The sequence below is a fragment of the Dermacentor andersoni genome, chromosome 7 (assembly GCF_023375885.2).
Source record: "Dermacentor andersoni chromosome 7, qqDerAnde1_hic_scaffold, whole genome shotgun sequence".
Classification (NCBI taxonomy): Eukaryota; Metazoa; Arthropoda; class Arachnida; order Ixodida; family Ixodidae; genus Dermacentor; species Dermacentor andersoni.
Window position 1 is genome coordinate 150,267,478 of NC_092820.1, and position 22,490 is coordinate 150,289,967.

At 49.1% G+C, this 22,490-nt stretch overlaps 2 protein-coding genes across 3 annotated transcripts in view; one reads left to right on the forward strand and one right to left on the reverse strand.

Moving 5' to 3' along the window:
- Positions 1-164: 164 nt before the first annotated feature.
- On the forward strand, positions 165-2,640 carry LOC126533595 (serine/threonine-protein phosphatase 2A activator-like). Its single transcript, XM_050180760.3, has 2 exons — positions 165-813; positions 2,154-2,640. The coding sequence occupies exons 1-2, from the start codon at positions 293-295 to the stop codon at positions 2,575-2,577; spliced, it is 945 nt and encodes a 314-aa protein (XP_050036717.1). The 5' UTR covers positions 165-292; the 3' UTR covers positions 2,578-2,640.
- A 7,238-nt stretch (positions 2,641-9,878) lies between these two features.
- LOC126533594 (uncharacterized) overlaps positions 9,879-22,490 on the reverse strand; it is a 35,583-nt gene continuing 22,971 nt past the window's right edge. The window contains exons 10-12 of one of the 2 annotated variants that reach the window (XM_050180759.2): positions 21,970-22,157; positions 11,828-17,719; positions 9,879-11,416 (exon numbers count right to left, since the gene is read on the reverse strand). In XM_050180759.2, coding sequence (XP_050036716.1) covers positions 10,249-11,416; positions 11,828-17,719; positions 21,970-22,157 — 7,248 coding nt within the window. In that variant the 3' untranslated portion in view covers positions 9,879-10,248. Of the gene's footprint in view, positions 11,420-11,827; positions 17,720-21,969; positions 22,158-22,490 lie in introns of both variants that reach the window. The other variant, XM_050180758.3, reaches the window with a different exon arrangement.

Sequence of the window (22,490 nt, forward strand, 5' to 3'; positions counted from 1 at the left end):
GTTGTGTTTATGTTTGAAAATTAAATAACCGTAATAAGCGTACTAATCTTTTCTTCGTCTGTTCTTTTCCCTGTTTGTTTGTCTTTCTCTTTTTTGACCCGGTGCTCTCTCGTGCGATCGTCTGCTTCAAAGGGTGGCGCCTGCATCACCACCGTTACGATCATCATCATCACCATCACCACCATAATTGCCACGCGCCTAGAAGACTTCGGTGCCTGGAACACTTCGAATCAGCAGCAACGACACTTCAGGCGCCCGTATAGTAGGCACGTCGTCAATCGACCGCGCCGCTATGTCAGAAAGCGACGAGGAGCCGGAGTACGTGGAGCCCAAGCGGCAAGTCCTGTCGCCCGCCGACATGAAGCGCTGGACCGAGAGCGAAGCGTACGGCGAGTACGTCGGCTTCGTGCTCGCCCTCAACGAGCGGGTCAAAGGCAAGAAGCTCACCGACGCCTTCCACGTCTCCGAGGTCACTTCGGGCCTGCTGTCCGTGCTGGACACGCTGGACCGCTGGGTGCGAGAGACGCCGCCCGTCAGCCAGCCGCAGCGGTTCGGCAACACGGCCTTCCGAACGTGGCTCCGCAAGGTGAACGGCGAGAGCAGGCGTCTGCTGGGTGACGCGCTGCCGGCCAGGTGCCGGCCGGCCCTGGTGGAGCTCGTGCCTTACTTCGACGACAGCTTCGGCAACTCGACGCGCATCGATTACGGCACGGGTCACGAGATGAGCTTCGCCATGTTCCTGTGCTGCCTGTTCAAAGTCGGGGCCTGGGTGGAAGAGGATTCTGACGCCGTAGTCCTGGCCGTATTCCAAAGGTTGGTATAACTGGTTTACGCGTGTGTGTGTGGAGGGGAGGGGGGGGGGTGACTTCCAACGTTTCTTATGATTCAGCATACGATAAATGAGTTTCATAAGTACCAGTGTGCAGTTTTGGGTTTCATAAGTACCAGTGCGCAGTTTTAGGTAATTAGTCTTGAGGCCCCTTAAACTACGGGCACCGTGTTGCAGCTCTTATTGCACGCGACTGGCATGCAAATTTTTTAAATATTATCGCCCTACTGGAGAGCCGATCAGCGCCGTATGACAGAACGCATCGGCGAAAGAGTCGAGTTTACGCGCGTGCGCCCCAAGTGCAGCCCAGTTATGGTGGCTAGAATAGCCCAGTGCCAGTGTCCTCGGCTAGGCTGTTCCGTTAGGCGGAATCGCCCCCTGCGCTTTGTGTCGCATTATCTGTTCCTGTCTTCCTCGTTTTCTTAGGGGGCTAATGACAGGACGCTGACGCGTTCAGAGATGACACCACCGATGTAGCGGCGCTGTAAACGTCTATAGAAGTCGTGAGGACAATGGTGTGCTTGCCTCGCAAAGTAATAGTAATTGGGTGCTCCGTGGTAGTGGTCTTGTGAAGGTGGCGCGGTGTCGGCCGTGGCAGTCTACTGTTGTCGCAACACGTACTAGATGGTTTCAGATGAATATATTACAAGTATGCACCTTACTTGGGGGAGGAGAAGTCAACTTCTTTGCCGAAGCCAGATCTATTCGGGCTTCGTGGGATCTGGCTATCTAACCACTTTCGTCTGGTAAATCAGCCGGTTTGAGGCTTTCTAGTGCACTTTGGACAACGAAAAGGGCGTCAAAACGACGCCTGGAACGAAAATAGACAAACCACGTTAGCGTAGAGCTCTGTACAGATCATAATGCACAATCAGCGAAAAAAAAAAGTTCGGAAAGGAAACCCAGGTGTGCTAGTTAAAATTGCGCGCTCCTGAAACCGGAACCGGAAGTGTGGTTTTACTCAAGGAAAAGCGTAGGCCGATCACGAATATAGTGAATTAAGTCTACAAACGTGAGCCGATTCCGAAGTTATAGTGCATTCTAAAAAGAACGTAAAGTAACGGGTAGGTAAAGGGCTCTGCGTAAGAGTATAGATGGCACTAAAGCATTGTAACGTGGGTAGGTGAAGTATAGGGCGGCTCAACGGCGGTTGCTATCGAATGAAAGAAAAGACAGGTACTCTGGAGGAGCGTCTCTTCCTCCCCGAATAACAAACGTGGAACGACATAGCGCATGCACACACTAACGCGTCCCGGAAGGCATTCTCCGTCTTCGATGTGTCAATCGCCGTTGAGTCGCCTCTTGAAATTATGTTTTCGCTCAGGTACCTGGAGTTGGTACGTCACCTCCAGCTGGAGTACCGCATGGAGCCCGCCGGCAGCCACGGCGCCTGGAGCCTCGACGACTACCAGTTCCTGCCGTTCATCTGGGGCAGCGCTCAGCTGGTCGGCCAGCTCGCGATACAGCCCAAGTCCTTCCCGACACCCGGCTATGCGCAGAGCTGCTCGCGCGACTACATGTTCATGGGCTGCATCGAGTTCATCTGCAAGATGAAGAGCGGCCCCTTCCACGAGCACTCCAACCAGCTGTGGAACATCAGCGCCATCCCCAGCTGGGCCAAGGTCAACGCGGGCCTGATCAAGATGTACAAGGCCGAGGTCCTGGGCAAGTTTCCGGTGGTCCAGCACGCAGTGTTCGGAAGACTGCTACCGTTCTGCCCCCACCGGAAACTGGACCCGACGAAATAAGAGACTGTCCTCTTGATTATCGCGCGATATCGCATTTATTAAAGCAGTATGCTGATACATACATTCGTTCTAAAAGCGCTTACGGCACGATTTTTGGAACGTTAAAAGGATCGCAGTTGGCGATTATTAAATGTTGGGAAACAAACTGTTTTAACTTTGTAATAACGTCGTCTCGGAACGGCGGACTTTGTAGCATCGACGTTATTGTGACGACATGACACGGATCAAAATTTGTTGATGTCGTGCAGCGATCACGCTCTAGGTATGATGGTGTTTCTCGTTCAAAAGAAAGAAGAAAAATTACGGTGATCTCACGCACAGCGGGAATCGAAGCTTTCTATGCTGTTTGCTTTTATTGACGATAATTAGCGGTGACGTTGACGGCGAATGTTTAAATTCTTCAACGTCTAGTCCAACACTAGAGCGGTGAGTTGATATTAAACGTTAGCTTGCGTGAACCACTGCTGTTTCTCTGCATAATAAACAGAACACACAGGGAGATGCGTTTGCTTGAGGCATTGTTGTGTGCCATTGTTCATAACCTCCGAGAGGGTTGAGCAATGTCATAGCCTCACATGGCACATCGCATCGTGGCAGAAGCGCTAACTTTTAGCTGAACTATGAGGGTCTACGTGCCAATACGTACCACAATCGGATTATGAGGCACGCCGTAATGGCAGGCTCCGGATTAATTTTTAACAACCTGGCGTTCTTTAGCGTGCACCTAAAGATATGTGCGCGAGCGTACTTGTATTTCGCTGGGTACCGTTTAAATGTAGCTTCCGCGGTCGGGATCGAGCCGGGCGACCTCGAGCAATGCCATAGCTTCAAAGCTACCGCAACGAAGACACAAGTGTTGATTTGACGTGCGACCGCTTCCGTAGTGTCGCCTATAGACCTTGCGGTGATTTAATGCAGCTTTGCGTCTGCACGCCCTGCGTCATTTGTCCGTTTGATAAATTTGCGTGGAGTTTGTTTTTCAGAAACAGCAGAAAGGTACCGTACCGCACCTTGAACTTAAGTTTATCTAGTTTGCCCGCAACCGCTGTCGTGTCTAGTATACAGTAGCAGCGTTTCCTTGCCTTCTCGCGTGACCATTTCCCAGTGACCCAAGTACGGCATACATCTACTGCCACATACCCGGTGACCCAAGCTGGCATCAGATAGGTTCATGGAAAACCGGCACAAACCGAGTGGAACATACCTAGTTCTCCCGGCACAAACCTAGTGGTACATAGACAGTGCTCCAAGTCGGCGTCAGAGAGTATCTTCCAACAGCGGTTCTTACCCATGGTCCCGCATCTTCAGTGACCCATGATAGCGTAAAATAGGCCCGTTGAAGATGGGCACGTATGTATACACACTGGAACATAGTCAATAACTCAAGTTGATCCGACGGCTGGTTTCGAGCACGGTTACCTCAGCACAGTAGCCCGATGCGCTAACCATTCGACCACGGAGTACCCAGTGACCCAGTTAGGCAGGAAAAACGGTTAGGTGCAAACAGATGGCCCCCGTAAAGCCCGTGAACTACCGAAAGAATGCAAACATATTAAAACGATTTCTCCACAGTGAAAACACTTCGTCCACAGAACACCCAAATCATGTCCCTACGTCCATGTGCCATTTCGGATACACATAGGACATCTGTTGGACGTGCAGTTTCGGGTATCATATATCTCGCATGTCCCAAGGATATTGTACATGGACCTACTTAGGATATCCTACCACGGATGTCCGGAGGTTATCCTATATAAGGACCCTCTTCGGCATACACGCGAACATTAAGTCTTCCAATTAAGGCTTTTCTACGAGTTTTCTCGTACCAAAATTACGTTTTCTCTCGTGTCCGAATTGCAATGCGAATTAAGCTACCGTATCTGCAGTCTCGCATGTACGTCGCACTTCACGAATTTTCTAAAGCAATTTGAAAACTTCAGTCAGTTCAATAAGTGATCACTTGCGCTCGGTGGAAGAAGGCCTAGAAGAATGATAAGTACGCTGCACTTAATTCCGCACACGTGAGTTCATGCGCAACGTGTGCATGAAATGTACCTTCTTGACCGTGTGCTGCGACCCCAACAGACATTATGACGAACACTGCAAAAAACATCCTTGGCGTATATCCCTACGATGTCCACAAAATGCGGCCAAACGGTCGTGAGGGACGTCCACAGGACGTATTCGACACATCCCTAGGATATTGCCGCGTGCGTTTGTCTGCTTTGCCCGCTAACTCACGTTGACACAAGCCGTTTCTGAATAGCACGTTAGCAAGGCTCCAACAGACTCTGTCGAGGTCTCTTGGAAAGTGCAACGGGCTTGCCGACCAGGAAGGAAGAGAAAATTCACCGACGATTGCGATGCTTCCTAATGCGAAAGTTGAGCGCAGCTCCATACGTCTTTTCATTTCGCGATATATTGAGGAAAATAATTTCAGAGAGACATGTAGCAGAGTCGGCAATCGTCGAAAATCTGACCTGCTGGTCAGGCGCGTCGGCTTTTATACATGACTCGTCGAAGGTTCCAGTGTAATCGCTGGTGCCACTTGGCTTCCAGGAAGTACTACACAATTCGCGTCGCGCATACAACCCGTTGACGAAAGAATCGCAAGCGATGAAAATCAAAACAAGCCGAACGAGACCAAACCAAGCAAACAAAACAACCGCGAGCGAGAGCTGACGCGAGCAGACGATAGTACGGAATCAGCGGTCCGGCTGATACCAGATACGAATACGCATCGAGCAGTCGGGCGGGTCCGCATGAAATCAGCCTCACGCGTGCACGAAGGCGCCGCTCTCATTGGTCTCCGCCGTTTACGGCTCGCGTCTTTCATCTGCCTCTCCGCGTTCGGTCTTTCATCTTTTGCTGTTGTGCGTGTTGTGCGCCGCCGCCGACGACGCTCGCTGCAAAAAAAGCTGCGCTCTAAAAAATTAGTGACGTTCCACCGATTAACTTGGTGAACGCGGGTGACGTGCAAGCGCATGGGTGCTATTAGCCCCGAGAACGAACTACAGGGGCGCTGCGAGCGCCGCTCGCGTAACGTCAGGGCATGGACTCGCGCCTGTCGTCTGCTGCAGTTCGGGCGGTGTCCGGGCGCCTTCTGCAGTGTTTTTGTTTGTTCGCTCTCGTTCCCTCTGCCTGTATACTTATGGCGGTCGTCTGAAATATATTTTTACGGCGTCTACGTTCGCGAAAATTTATTCAAGGGGCTTATTTCTTAGACGGCAGTACAGTTCTCTAAGGCAACGCTACAGCGTCAGTTGAAGGAGTGCCGACCAGCACACTGCAGGTTTTTCATGCGCGGATCGACAACCGCAAGAACATAGCATATAAGAATCCAGTTATGATTCCACACCTGCCGCGGTGCAATAAACATGTCACAAACACCGGCTATATATGACTTCTGCAACAATTACCATGATTTTAATCCGGTAAAACAGGTTTGCTCACGACGAGTATAGTTCATGGTATATAGAATTTTTGCATTTCTTCACCGAAACGCTCGGCAGTAACATGGACTTAACACTGCAGTTTAGACCGTACCAGCACCACTTACTTATTTAATTGCTTCTCAAAATTAGGTGGTTCTCCACGTGCTTATTTTAAGTGGCGGTAATTTGAAGTAAAGCTGACTGAGGCTCACAGCTGTTTGTAAATACGAAAAGGAATGCACCAATATATATTTCCTGTTTCATGCTACACGTTCAACTCCCTTGAGCAATTTACTGGTGTTTGTTGCTTGAGGAATATACAAGACGAATCTGTTTGGCAAACTGACACAGGCTGCTCGGCCCAATTTTTTTAGTGAAATGTGCCTTTTGGGCCGTATGGCTGCAACCAGAAAGAAGCCGAAGCATCATTCATTACTAGTATGGGACATACTGAAGATATAATTTCCCGGTCGAGGGTAAAAAATCAAGTGGTATATGTAAGGCTTGTGGTGTCTTTAGGAAGGTTTGCGAGGCTCTCTTATGTACTGATGAAGCAAATAGTTCTCGTTTGTATAAACAATGCTGGATTGAGACACGATGAGGCAGAAGGTGCTTGAATTTTCCTTTTCTAGGCAGCCTAAGCTGTGCAGTAGTACCTAGAGTATACTTTAGGCATTGCAATTGGTGCTGTAATAAAACTGCTTCATGGTTTTAATTCGAAGCTGTAGTGAACTGATCGGTTTTGCGAACAATGCGTGCCTCGCCATAACGAGTCGGTTGCTGCAGTCGCGAGGGGTGTGCCATATTGTCAACAAACGAAGCTAGCTACTGACGGCCACCATGAAACATTTAATCACTTGCAATTGATTGGCTCTCGATCTTAACCAGGAGACCTTTCTTTCAAGTGATTGCTACAACGGTACTTGTGAATTAATTATACATGTAAATACTCTACATATGATGTGCCGTCGTGTTAGCCGCCATGAGCAATTCGTTTTATGGGGGCCTGTTTCAGAGAGCGGTGAAAGTAGCATCAAACTTTTTTCATACAAAATGCGTGCCTAACTCTTTCATTTATGCATAATAAAGTGGCCATTTTGACTAGAACAACTCACCAGAATAACAAGAATCACGATGACAGCTTCGCTGGGCAGTGTTTTTCTAACATGGATAACATGTCCACGCCAAATACCAAGATATTTCTTCAGTGTGAAATGCAATGTCTCTCATACCTAAGTACTAAGGGAATAGTAAGTGTTTAGCGAAGCATCATACACAACTTCGCATGTTGAATTCGCAGACACTCTTTTTTCGCAAAATTTATGGACAGACACGACGCATGTATGCATTGCAAAGCCAGTAGACCCCTTCAACACTACATTGCTCGCGGTATCTAAGCCACAAATTTTCTCGACTCGCGCGCTTTTGAAGAAGGAACTGTGGTTCATGCATGGCAGCAGAAAGAAGCCAACATATCCTTCAATAAGCACGGCTCGAGCTACCCATACCCCAAGCATACACGAAGGGAACGAGCACGCGTGGCAGCCGAGCGCGCCACAGCGAGCGGCGTTCTGGCCGTGACGTCACTCGCGAGAGGGCACCACTCCAAATTCTCGCCGCTAATAGCGCACATGAAACTATCGGCCTTCCGTGCGCCTAGACTGTCCGTGCATTGCAAATCGCTTTCAAAGTAGGGCTCACGCGGTCTCACCCGCCGTGGCATATACAGCAGCCGCCAAAGTAGAACCATGCGCCAGCTGCATTCACAACCACAACATGGTGCATCACATGATGGAAACTCAAGGCCTACAAGTACGCAATTTGACGGGACCTTACTTGCATACTTTGCAAGTTCTAATACATCAAAAACTTGCCCTGCAGATGCTGTTGCACATAAAAAGGCCAGTTCGCTACGAAACATACCGCCGATACATTTGTGACCACAATACTTGCACAGCTACATAACAAATAGAGTGCAAAAAAGCACGCACCAGAAACAGAACAAGAGCTCGTGCTGTTCCCCATCCTGTCCGTCTTTCACGCTCCCTTAAATTGTTCGGTACCGCGAACCAACTTGCTCAACAAATTGTCTTGTTATACTTATATAGTTTCCCCAGCACTGCCCATATATAAAATGGAGTAGCACAGGGACGAACATCAGTAATCTTCCAATTGCTATTACTTAGCCTGTCTGTGTAGAGAGATACCGTAAGTATGGATGGAAGTACTGGTAGCAGCATTTTGTAGTAGTCCAACCACAAAGCACCATAAACGTTTTTCATGCTGTTCTTGCTGGAGGCCTATACCAAGAGCGGAATACCACATGGCCCGTCATTGCAATAATAGCGTTATAAGCACTTTAGCACTCACTCATGCTGAGATGCGTAAATAAACCCCTTGTTTCGAACTACAAAATTCTGGGATTCTGTGCAAGAACCACAATCTAATTATGAGGCACCTCGTTAGTGGTAGACTCCAGATTCATTCAGACCACCTGGGATTCTTCGATGGGAACCTATACACAATACATGAGACTTCACATTCCCCCCGCATTGTAATGCGGCCACTGAAGCATAAATCGAACGCATCATTTCAAATGCAGCAGTGTAACACCTAGCCACTAAGCAGCCATGGTCAAGTCGTTTGAACTTCATGTAATAGTTTTGTGTGCTCTGGGTGAACTCAACGTTGTTATATGGAGCCACCAGTGTTGCTGTTGACATTTACGTCACTAGTATTCTCTAAATAGTAACATGAATGTGGACGAGCTAAAATTTTCCGGTTCACTTAACACAGTTAGTCATTAATCCTTAGCCGCTTAATAGGTAATTCCAGATTAAATATAGTTCCGTTGAATCCCCCGCCTTGTGGCCATTGAACACAATGTATTGGGTGACCGTTTTCAGCCGTAGTCGCTTAACACATACCAAACGGTTAGTACGTTGCATTTACTTAATTTTTCGGCGCATACAAGCATGGAATCGGTGAAATGTTGCATGCGCAAACCATAGAGAAATTGCAGCAGATGGATTTTTTCCATACTGTAGTCGCCACTGATAGTGACATCAAAAATTAAAACATGGTAGCCATTACGGGTTTCTTGCTCCCATAGCTCTTAGTGCTTCCACGTCGTCGTCGAGGATGACGACGTGATTGATGGCCCTTCCATATCAGACACGGCTAGTGCTTAGACCGTCATGAGGGCATTCGCCAAGAAGTGGGGCCTGATGGAGAAACTGACCGACGGCCTTGTTGAGTTTGAGGATGCCATTGAAATTACGAAGCCGCCACCGGCAAGCGAGAATCACAAATTTCTCGGTGCCTGCTCGCAAATAAAACTAGTCTGCATGTGTGTTTGAGTAAAAATTTGACTATTTTGGGCCGTAGGTCTACAGCCGCTCATTTGCCATTGTCAGTTAATTAGTACATCAGTATGTACCTGATGCACGTTCCCCACCAACAACATATTTACGAGGTTTTACTGTATGCTACGTCTCAACTTCTTTAATTGTTCAAAACACATGCTGAAACTGCGTAGTTGAAGCAATTCAGTGTTCATTATGTCATATTTGTCAAGTCGTATCAAAGCGCTCCTTCAGCGCTTCAAAGTTTGCATAAAGCAGCAACTATGTGTTACTGTGGGCCGAAGAGGAACCCTTTCTTACATTGACCGTGGACACAAATCGGTGATGTGACACCGTGTGACACATTTGCAATACAAACCAGCGATTTGCAGATCATTTGTATTCACCTCTGCCCTTAAGATTCCAGCTCTGTGAATGTGCGAATGTGAATATGTTTTGTGAACGAATGCGAAACCAACTCAAAGCCTTCTGCACACAATGACTGGCCAAGACAAGTAGGATATAGATTGCTTAAATTATACAAAATTTATTTATCGTACACTATATACATCGTCTCCTTGCCATGAAGGAAACAATTATATTACACGTTTACAACAAAGGAAAAACAAACAGTTCCTTGCATAAATAAGCTACAAATTAGAGTTGTGTGTGTGTGCTATACGGCTAAACAACGTCCAATGCCTCTCTCACTGGGATAGAACAAATTGCAGGGAAAAATAAACCGCACTTGCGATAAAACAGGTGCACAGAGGGGGAAAGACGCTCTCTTTACAACAGAGACAAACAATCGACACATGTGGGGGACGTTGGGGGAGGCGGAAAAACAAACGGTAGAACACATCTTCACAGGTGATAAGCAGCAGCAGCCGTCACTACCTCTGGACACCCGATGGGGCTTTCGGAAACAGAGACAACTTTGGTTTCTTCTTGGGCTGGGTGCTGCCGCCACTCCTAGACCTCTTCCTTTTAAGCAACGTCTCCTCGACATCACGCAGCTCCAACCTGTGCAGCACAACTACGCAGTCTTTAGGAACGACTTCAACCACTTCCTTTCTTGACAGGTGTGCATTGACAATGCGTTGCCGCTGCACGGCTGCAGCGCACACCTCTGTGACACCGGGTATGGCAGCGCCAGCTAAGCGCCTTCTCTTCTGTACAGGGGAGACCTCACAGATGCCAGTAGTCGGTGCTCCTCGCTTCTGCAGAAGCCCCCTGGACACTGCGACTGTAGGCTTGACCAACGGCTGTGACTTGGCTGATAGCTCTGGCCTGGTCAATGGCTCCGGCCTGGCCACCAGCTCTGGTTTGACCGATGGGATGGCCTTGCAGGAAGATGCCCCAAGTGCCTCCATCGCAGGCCATCTATCGTCAGGTGCGTCAATGCAGTTCGTCAGCATGCGTCTGCTTTTGTGGCCGCCCACCGCCACCCTGTGCACGACGCTGTTCAACCAGGAACTGGCGCCTTGCGTCTTTGGTATCATAAACTGCAATCCGTCGAGCAACCTCGACAGCAGCTGCCTGTCGAAATCGGGCCCAATCACAAGCTTGCTATTTGACTGCGGCGATGAGATGACTAGTGAACGTTCAGCGGTGGCTTCGACGAGTAGCAGGTTGCATGATGCGTGCTCCCCGACCCTTAACTGCCGATGACGAGTGGAAGGAACGAGCCCACCACTACCGAAATGCGAGACCACTTGGGGCACGTATGATGAGACACAGTCCGGTTGTCCAGACAAGAACTGAGATAATGCAGACAATATGTTATCAACACTCCTGGCAGCACCAGGCTCTCGGTAGGCTTGCACTGCCGATGACGAAGCCTTGGTAGCTGCCGTCATAGACTGCTCTGACACAGGAGAACAACACTGTCCATTCCGGGGAACTCTGTGGTTGACTAGATTGGGCGAGCGTCCAGTCAACAACGAAGAAAGTGCATCCACAATCACAGTGCTTTGAGGAAGCCCAAGACTTGCTGTAGGAAGAAACCTGGCTAGGCTTTTGGTTGGCTGGACAAGAGAAGCAGCAGGCTGTGGCAGGTTACTGCTATATAGAACAAGGAGACAAAGAAAATATACACAGTAAGCCTTTGCGATTTACATGCAGCATATTCTCAGTCAGAGACTGGAAAAAGCTAACATGCGAGTATTTCTGAGCAGCTACAAATTTATGCCGATTATGACATATTACCTATCCGGCAATTCACAACTGTTTTATGCTGCAGCAATGACCACACAACCATTACAGACAAAATACCTACCACTGCACTTCCGTTTCACTCAGTAAACATACAAAAGTATGCCTTGCTCAAGCTACAGCATGGTCATCGTGCACCATAAAAGTTGATAAGGTGAAAATATGCGATGTCATACGAGCAGTACGTCATAACATAGTCCTTACTGGCTGCCACTTTTACAGATGTAAGCAAAAACTATCACCAAATGAAACACTCACCACTTTTGGACCCGCCCAAGCACTGGAAAGTTGGCAAAGCAGCCTCCGGATCTCCTGGGAAGAAACCTCCTGTTGGGTTCCACTTGGTCAGGCAGAATTACTGATGACACATGCTTCCTCCTCAGCCCCACCAAGTCCCTAAGCCTCAAGCCATGCTTCAGACGCTTCAGAGCTTTTCTTTTCAGCTCTGCATGCCTAAAGTGCACCGCGAGCAAGGGAACGACAGCGAATGCGAAATCCAGTTCTGGAACAACAAGTGCAGGTGGTTCATCCTTCACATCTACAACGTTCTGCTCATATAATGCAGAGTCCGTGCATGAGGTGCCCCATTCAGATGACGTGACAACGTCTTCCTCCGACGTCGACATTGCAGATGAGTCTCTGCGATGGCCGTGGCGACACCGCTGTAAGCACCTCTGCACCAAAGCCTCGACGGCAAGCGCGCGTGATAGCTGGCCAGAGGACAAGTTGGTGGTGACCTTTTTGAGCAATGCTGTGACCTTCAGCAGACCCTTTTCCTTCAGGGAACACATGAACTCCGCAGCATGCCTGCCTTCCGCTGGAAGCAACTCCATAATGCTGAAGAAGCTGCCAATGTTGGTGATGTACTCATCTATGATGTCATGCACGGTTGCCTTCCCTTTCATGGTCTCGATGATGCTGAGCGTTGTGAAAAGGTCGATTTCGGCCACCGTTGTCCTGTACATGTTTTCACTCGCTCTGGGACTGGGCATGCCGGACTCCTTGCGGGCACTACGTTTGCTCACTTGCACTTCGTTGGAAGAACTGATTCGATGCCCTTCCGGTTGGCAGACGTCCTTGGCCAACACGCGTCGCTGCACCCTGTCTGAAGGTCTCGGGGATACGCGTGGTTGCTCCAACTCCACGTTCAGCCGGGGTGACAGCTGCTCCTCTGACGGAGGAGTCCGCGTTGTTGACTTGCAGAGGGGAGGTGACAAACTGCTCTTCTGTTGTGTGCTTGCGTAGACACTCAGAGAAGCAGGGATGTGAATACCACTTTTGAAATCGCTCCTCGATGTTACGGACAACTCGGGATGTGTGCGTGATAACAGTGTGCTGCAGCCAAGGAGCTGGTTGTCTACACTTGTGTCCAGGCAGTGTGGTGGCGGCCGTACTTCTTTCACGAGAAAATCTGCCTGCTTGCTGTTGCTCAACTGACGAGACATGCTCAAACATTCGAGGGGCTGTGAGGCCTGTACTGTCTGGTTTGCTGGCTGGAGGTAGCCTTCCTTCACCCCTGCATTGCACGTGACGATGCTGATCGACAGAGACCGAGGTGCCTGTGGAATGTCCAGCGCGACTCCCTGCCGGTTTCTACATGGCACCTGTGACCTCGTGTCTTTCACTTGCCCTATGGAGATGCTCTTGTTGGCTGCTATTTTTTTAAGGGCGGCTTGCGTTAGCTGCCTTGGCGTGCAGATGTCTATGGGCCGCCACAAGCCCCTCTCTTGCTGAAGATTGCCAACTTTCAAGTCCGTTGTCCTGACAGGACCGCCAGCGATGTAGTGGCTCGTTGGATTAGCACCCCTTGCATCTAATGACACCGGAGACCTTGCTGGCCTTGGTGCACTTTGCACAGTGGAGACACCGCAGGGGCCCACTGGATTAGGGCCTGTTGGACTTGCACTTTTGACTTCCAACAGCACTGGGGATTTGATGGGGCTCGGTGCATTCTGCAAGGCAGAGCTGCTAATACTGCCATGTCCCATCGGACTCGGGCCTTTGATTTCTAGTCCAAGAGGAGACCTGACAGGACTTCGTGGACTCCTCATGTGGCTACTCTGTAATTTGGAAGGATCAAATTTTTCTCGTTCGATCATGACAGCTCCTGCAGGCATTTTTGGAATGGGTGTGCCCTCGAATATTGGCGACAAGCGATTTGCTGGTGGTGATGCCTTCACTAAAAGTTCAGCGGATTTTGATCGTAGGCAAGACGTGGAGCTCCCTGAGAACACTTTGCTTGCAGATGTAGCAGCAGGTGCCGTAACACAGAGTTCCCGTGTTGTCTTCACACCACCTACTGGTAACTGTAAGGTTGGCTGTGGCCTGGAATGCATGCTGGGCGAACCGAAGACATTGTTCCTGCTGCCTGAAAGTTCCTTCTTAATGCTTAGAGCCAGACAGTTTTCTAGCACAGGGCTTTCCTGTTTAGAAGGAATGGGGCTAGTTCGGGACAACTTCTCGGCTGCCAAAGTGTTGTCTTTTGCCTGGGCCTCCATCAAGCCGCAAGATCCTGCTCGCGATGACCCCTGTCGAAGCTCCATCATGGTCTCCTGAACAAGCACTATGTTTCGAACACTTTCAGACATTTCTTTTCCCACAAACGATGAGGCGCCATGACTCTGGAGTTGTTCTGCAGAGTTGCTTGACAGATTGACAGAAGACTTCTCCTTGGGACTTCTTGACTCGGATGGAACTGAAAGTTCAGCGGCTGGAAACTCGAGGCGAAAAACACCCGTCTCGTTTATCCGCGGCATGATCTCCGACCCAACCGTGCTGCTCGGCGATGCACTGTCCAAGGTCTGCGCTTCCGTCGACTTTGGCGACTGCTTTGACGGCTGCACCTCTGCAACTGCGACAGCGCACGAACCTGCCTTTGCTCCAACAGCGGCGTCCAAAGATGATGCCAGCGCATCATTTTTTGCAGATCTGGCATCTTGCTTGTTATCTAAACAGCCTGGCTGGCCTGGGGAGTGGCTTAGCGAAGTTTGCGACACTTCTTGCCGTGGATTGCACTTTCCATCATGACAGTTTGTTTGATTCTCTCCCTTTGTAGCTGCCTTGCATTTATCAACATTTTGCGGAACCTTTGGCACCTTACAAGAGTTCCGAGATGCTATCTTTTCAACAACTTGATGAATGATGCTCAACTGCGATGTAGTTCCGTGATTTGGGGGTGACTGCTCAAGAGATTTTGTGACTGTTTTGCTTTCAATAGCTGATGATGCTGGTGGCAGTGAATTGTGCGAGTCCCGGGTCGGAGCTCCTGCAATCTCTTCCAGATGCTTTGGTGGTAGCATGCTTGCCGTGCAGGTGTCCTTGCAAGATGCAGCGGGCGCCTCAGCTTCCTTCATAGAAAGATTTAGCGCTTCCTTGAAGAATTTGCTCTTCTCGGAATCCTTCTCGGGTGACTCGCCTGCTGCACCTGGAGCGGAACCGGATGACGAGAGGTCAAGGCCGGAGGCGGCTGTCGCTTCCTGTCTCGACTCTCTTAAGCGCTTGTTCCGGGCGTGCGTGACCGTCAGCGGCACACTGGTAGCTGCATTGGGAATGTACCGTGGGATGACAAGTTCCGGGGACTTCTTTGGGTGCTCCGGCTCCTGTCTGCTTCTGCTGCCACTGTTTCTAGGACTGTGAGTGCTTCCCTTGCACCCTGCTTCTGAGCCTGATTCCTTGCTGACTGCGGGCAACACAGAAGAAGGGGCGGCAGCCTCGGTAGAAGAGCTCGAAACACGAGCCGGGCAGCTTACAAGCTTCTCCTGTTGAGCATCGACCATGGGTGCTGGCTTGGTGATCTTAACAGGATTTGCTCGCTTGCGACCTCTTCGCTGTACCTTGGTGGACGTTTCTTTAGACTCTGAAGGTGCAGCCGGACTCAACATAGTATCTTCCCCACTCCTAGATGGCTTTGTATTGGGCGGCATGACGTCCTGGTGCGTTGCGGCTTCCACTTCATGTGTCCGGACCCACTTGCTCTGCTCATTGACCCAATCTTCAACAGACTTCCTCTTGCTCTTGCGCAAATCCCTTTTCGTACCATGCTGCAGGTGGCGTGTGGCCCCAATGTGTTCGAGTCCCTTGCTGGTGGTGCTTGAGACAATGTTCCGGTGCGCTGGCATCTGGTGCATGGTCCTGGCCACTGCAACGGTCTCGCCTCTTGGTTTGGGGTCGGGAACGGGAGAGGAAGCCAACGAGTCTGCCACGACGTCTTCGCAGAAGCCAGAGTCGTGGAGCGTCTCGGAGACGACCGCAGGACGCAGCTGCTTCTCCACCTTCAGGTTGCACTTCTCATCGCGAGTCACTCGCAGTGTGATCTTCTCTTGTCCCTGCTCAGGCCTGGGCCGGCCCGGAGTGCCCCCACCTGGAAGGCTCCGAAGAGGCTCCTGCGTTGCCACCTGTCCTTTCTCCACGTTCAACTCCTTCAGTTGAGTCACTATTGTCTTCAGCTGCTCTGCAGGCGGGCGCTTGCGTCTGCTCTTACGGCGCCCGATCGAGTCTTCAGCATCCGACGACTTCTCTTCTGAGATGTCTCCTTGGCTCTTGGATCGCGGCCTCAGCTGGGTATCTTTTGGTGCTTCCGCTGCAGTTGGCGACTTCAGCGTCGCAGCTTCAGGTTGCTGTGGGGGTGGGGGAGGAATGGGCTTGATCTTGAGGCTCGTGATGATCGGAATAACTGGCTTAGGTTTCTCAGCAGCTGGAGTGGCAGTCGTCTCACCGCGAGCCACAGGCATCTCGGTGGCGGTGACAACGGCCATCTCACCACGGGCCATCATGTGGGCCCGCTCTATTTCTTCATTCAAACTGTTGACAGTTGCAAGCTTGGGTCGGCCTCGCTTCCGCGGCGACATGTGAAAGAGCGATGGATGTGACTTGCTCAAAGTGAGGTACGACGGGATCACAGGCAATGGTGGAGTGGCGGACCGGCAAGGAGGTTTCAAAGCAGGTGAATCGCTTTTCGATGACGAGTCCCCCTGACTGGTCTTCTGAGGACGCTTATCAGCAGAATCTTCGCTGTGGCTTCTTCCGGAAATCCTGTTCGGCCTCAGCGTTACCGAAAGTCCTCCGGAGGATTCTTTACAGTCCTTCTCGGACGGACCGCTCTCCTTCACCAAAGCCGCGGCTGCTTTTATCGCATTCATTTTCTCTTCCGCCTTGTGTGCCGCACGGCTGATACATGTCTGAAGTTCTTTCGTCTCAGGCATCTTCTCTTCAACCTTTTTGTCCTCCACTAACAAGGGTGGAGACTTTGTTAAAACGTTGCTCTTTGATATCGTGCCTATATCTTCAATGAGGGTGCCTTTCTTTGTTACTTGGTCAGATGTGACGTCACTTGAACAGATTGCACTTTTCACCAAACCACTCGCTAGCCCTTTGTCGATGCCATTCAAAGTAGGAGTTGCTACCTTGGGCTGGCACTTCATGACAAACCCTGCCGTTCTAGCACTCGAACCGCTGTCAGCAGCAAGATTTGCCTTGAACGTCAAAGTAGGCCCACAAATGCGGTCAGGTTTGCCACCAGCATCCTGACATGCTGCTGACGTAACAGGGCCAGGGTGTGGTGCTGCATCTTGACTGTGCACATTCTCAACTGCTGCGCTTTTTGTGAAGCTTGCAGGTACTTTCGCTAGTAGGCATGATGCAGGCTCGTCTGGTGCCACAGCTTTGGCCTCCATGTTGGCGGCTGCCGACTTACTAGGCACGGCAGCGTTCTCTGGCTTGATAGGAGAAGCCGGGGCTGTTCTAGCAGCATCCAGATTTGCAGCCTCAGCCGTGCTTGGTCCTTTCGAAGTTGAAGCAGCCGAGGCTGTCGTTGCAGGAGAGCAAATTTTGCTTGAGGAGGTTCCCGGGATGTCAGGTACTTGTTGAACGCTGCATGCTTGCGCTGTTACGCTTGCCGTTGTCGTGGTCTTCGACACCTTACTCACTTTGCTCACGCCCGCCACAAATGCAGGGTCGGTTGTTCTTTTGGGACGCGAGGTGTCGATTTTGCTTTGTACTTTTGGATCTGCGATGCTCATGCCAGTTGCTTCAATGGTGGGCTTCGACAGGGGCAAGTCAACGACAGGTGCCGGGTGTTCTACAGGCTTTGCTATGGGCTCGGATGAAGTGGTTTCCTTTTTGCAACTCCTGCTCTCTTGGGCCACATTTGCACTGCAAAATACAGAAAAAGAGAAAAGGTTCCTTTAATAAATTGCAGCATCCAAAACTGCAAACAAAATGCATCATGATTTGACGGATTACCATGTTTACTCGATTCTAACATGCCCTCGATTGTAACTCGTATCCGTATTCCGTGACCTAAAAAAAGAAACGTCCTTTACTGCACCGCGCACCTCATTCCTTCATACAGAAAAATTTTCCCACATTTGGAAAAACAAAGATTTACTCCCAATGCACTGAAGTTGATAAATAAAAAAGGTAGCAGTTTTGCCCATAAGGCGTAGCATCAATTGCGATAGCCCATTAGCAGACAGCTATACGAAAACTATACAGTGAAATCTCATTCCTACGAACTTCACATTATCGAATATTTTAAGAATCCCCGCCAGATTGCCTATATATTCAATGTAAATATATTTCAGAACTACGAATTTCAATACAGCGCATATTTCAGAATAATGCACATAGTTTATTTTCCCCTTTATAACAGAGGAACATCAGTATTACGAATTCGGTAAAAGTAGTAACAGCGCCGCAACTCTCGCATGAAACAGAAACTGCGAGTGGAGTAGCTATCATCATCACCATGTCGAGCGCCAACTGCTTCATCACAAGCTTCCCCAAGAACTTCACAACAGGTTTGGCGTTGTTCGCGGGAGATCCAACAATGAATGCGGCTAGCGATGACGTCAAGAAGCGAAAGCAGCTTTCACTGTAGGACGGATGTATTGCACGAAATCGACGCAGGGAAAAAGTAAATCGACGTGTGCAGACAGCGTAGAATTGCCCCATCGGCTGTTGCAACGATTTTGAAATACCGAGACAAGATCGTCAAGCTTCACCGGAAATCGCAACTAGCTCCAACAAGAAAATGGCCGTGAGTGGGAAACTTTCAAAATGTGGACCAAGCTGTTCTCACGTCGTTTAAAGATGCCAGACTGCAAAACGTTCCCATGTCTGGCCCAATGCTCCAAGAAAAAGCCCTCGAATTTGCCGATGCACTTGAAGTAACTGGGTTCGACGCCAGTGCGGGTCGGCTTTTTCGTTTCCGCCAAAAGAATGGAATAACTTGGCAGACAGTCTCGGGTGAGGAAAAGGCTGCTGACAGAGAAGGCGCGGATTCCTGGCGCAATGATCGTTTTCTAGAGGTGGCTAAATCGTACTCTGAAGATATTTTCCACGCGGATGAGACCACATGTTTTTATCAGCTCCTGCTAGACTAGACGATGCACTTCAAAGCACAGCAGTGCAGAGGAGGGAAGAAGTCACATCTCGCGTGACAGTCCTGCTCTACTGCAATGCAACAGGCACGAAGACTGCTGCTGCCCATCGTCTTTTCCTTCGACGACTGTGTGGAGAGTGACAGCGCAGTACTAACAGTGACGGACCTGACAACCGAAGATATTGTTAACTGCGTTCGCGATGTCTCCAGGGAGGATGACGACCCGAAGGAAGACGACTGTGGGTCACCGAACACAGAAGATGAGATCGTGCCGAACATTGATGTTTTAGTGCACATGAACTAAGTCTGCACTTCATCGCTCGGTGTAATAACGTACCCGATGAAGTATTGCGCAAAGTGGAAGATGTAGACGCATTCCTAATCGGTCATGCATGCTGCATGCACCAGAATAAAATGACAGATTTTTTCAAATAAAGCAGCTTTGAAGTGAGTGAAATTTTTATATGAGAGTATGCTTGTCTGTACATGTGTCTACTGCCAAGGTACCATTTTCATTTCTAGGTTTGTCCACTGGCTTATAACCATAAGTTTTTCATTACAACAATATTTCAAAATAACGATTTTCGGTGGTTCCGTGTGATTCATTATATCGAGATTTGACTGTAGTAGTTTTATCAGCCATATAAAGATTTATACTTTCGCTTACTAACCAAATTAACAAGCATAGTGTCACGCACGCAAAAGCAAACATGAACACGTCTCATGCAATGACCGCGGAAACTCTTTATCACAAGGCTGGAGTGAGGAAGTGCCCTAGTAAGAGCGAGCGAATCAAACTTTGAGCAGCCTCTCGCTTCAATGCAAACTAAGCGACAAGAACACAGCGCGGTGCCCACTTAGATGCGTAGACTCTGTCTCTATCACAGATTGCTTTCAAGATAGGGGCCGCACGACTGCGCCATACTTAGCTGCCGCCGGAGTAAAAGCCCTTCCTGTTTGCGCCAGTCCCGCACGCAAGTTTCAGGAACTCTGAATGCCCATGATGCAGTCCAATATCTGTCAGTCTCTGCACATGTGATCACTTTCCTTTTAATTGCAGCACTGTGATGAACTCGGCATGTTTTTGCAGTCGGGTCTTCCAAGCTGATAGAGCAAACGCAGAAAACGGGAAGACTGGGAAGATGGACGGTGCACTAACCTAACTAAGCACACAACCTACAGCACATGGAAAAAGCTATGGCAACAAGGCTCAAAGCGCATACGAGGCGGCCATTTTGAAATGCCGATGGCAACATGGTAATGCTGCTTTAGGGTCGTACTAGATTTTAACGTGCACACAATTTTGGACCCGTTTTATCGGGAAAGAAAGTGCGCATTAGATTCGAGTAAATACGGTAGGCATGGAAGCCACGCGGACACACAACAGGGATGAAATGGACAACATGTATGCCGACCATCAAATGAAAGGTCACACAGTGGCAGGAAACACGGAAAAACAACCTTACCTACCATGCTAATACATGGAATGTGGGCAATGCTATATTGCAACATACCTTACGTACATTCGTTACAGCACAACCTGTGACCAGTGTGATCAGACAGGATTTGAATGTTGGCTTGCTGATTGGCTCTGCTGTCAAAGACGAGTGTGTGTCCAGAGTGTACCATTCCTCAAGTTATTGCTGACATTGGACATTTTTGCCACCAGAATATGCAAACGAATAAGTACTTTCTTCGCTTTAACCAATATTGTCTCAACCTTCGCTTTCTTCAGTTTTGTTACGGCAGCGAAGTGCTCAGTGAAACAAAGCATGGCCAACCAAATTCAAGATTTACTTCTTTATATCCATAACTTACTATATCACATAATATACTATATCTATGTTTGTCATGTCAATGTTCAAAACTAAAACATGTTGGAACACCACATGCGATGCCATGCTTGCGCTACAGCGACACTATTTATAGAGAGGTTCAGCATATTCCGCTAAACGCAGGCAGACTGGGAGGAATAGCGGATGAGCGTAGGTGCAAACATGAGCGGCCTGCACAGTGCAGCCATCTGGTGGCGCAGAGCTCAACCAGAAAAACACAGAGCTGTTACTGCAGTTACCAAGGGTATTCTACTACGCTGCTGCTGTAAATTTTTGGCAGCTGCATAATTGTGTTAGTGCTGAAAATTTACACCGGAAGCAAAGTAAAAAACGCTTCATTACTGCAATATCAGCTGTGTTTGTCTGGTTGAGCGTTGCACCACCAGGTGGTTGCACCGTGCAAGCCCTTCACATTTGCACCCCCGCTCATCCGGTAAAACACCCAGTCCACTTGCATTTACCGTAATACTGGACATGCTATAAAACTCTCTAGTGCCACTACTCCTCTGAACCAAACCTGGAGTTCCATTTACCAACCAGGAGAGAAATCGGTACAAACATCAATTGCATCAACAAAAAGTACGATCAAATGCCTTTTAGGCTGCAACCCTTCACGGTGCCATTTGTATACAGAAACAAAGTTGAGACTTCTGATTTCACAAAATCGCCAAAAAGGAAAAGAAAGAACAGCAGATTGTGTTCTACAGAGAAGGTGCCAGTGCTGCGGGAAAATTCAACTGAGCAGGTATTACAAATTGGTTGGCAACTGCAGACATTCTCAAGCTTAAATTAGGCCACTGTTATGAGCACAGGTGAACACGTAACCGCAACAATGCCTTCCACCTGGTTTCAACTTGTTTGAGATTTATGTTCATAATACACTCGACCTGACAAGCTTACAGGATGAAGGATTTCCAAGAAATAATAAAAAGTCCAGGCTCATAATTTCGAGCTCGGAGTTGACGCCTGCAGTCACTTGTGTGGACTACGCAACGATCCATTCGATTGGAAGCCCACACGCCTTAGCAGAGCAAAAATTGACTGTTCTGGTCGAGCCCACGCATTCACCGTGAAATTCGGCACCGACTGCGCACAACCCTATGGTATTCCTTTGTACCGGAACAAAAAGCCAAGATGGCAGCATTGGAAGTTCTATGCTACGCGAGTGGGAAGAAACAGGTCACCTCTTGCTCAACGTTGGTCCTCGTGAGTCTATGCCGGGAGCGACACACGACGAAAGGCTACCGCTCTGCTGTGCCGTACTCTGGGCTAGGCTCGGCGCCGATGTGGGCACCTGGACCGTTGAAGCAACTGGTGCTGCAGGCTTCGGCGCACTCTCGGACACGCGATAGAACAGCCGCAGGGGCATGTCCTGGGCCCAAAAAAAGAAAAAGATGTGCAGGTTAAAGCAGGTTACTCAAGTGCCGTTTATCAAATAACATCCTGTGCTTTATTGTCCCAAATTCAACACGCAGGCTGGCTATGAGATTTAGAAGAGTGAAGAATGTGGCTAATCGATATGACCATACGACCAGCCTTGGAACTCGAAAACCACTACAGGTGAAAGCAAGAAAAAGATCCCCCAATTTGTTGAAAAACACAAAGAATTATTGTATTTTTGAATGCACAACCCACACCAAAAAATTAATAAGATAAACAGCAAAGTCACGGTGTGGGTTATATGCGAATTTTGCCTTGAGGTGTG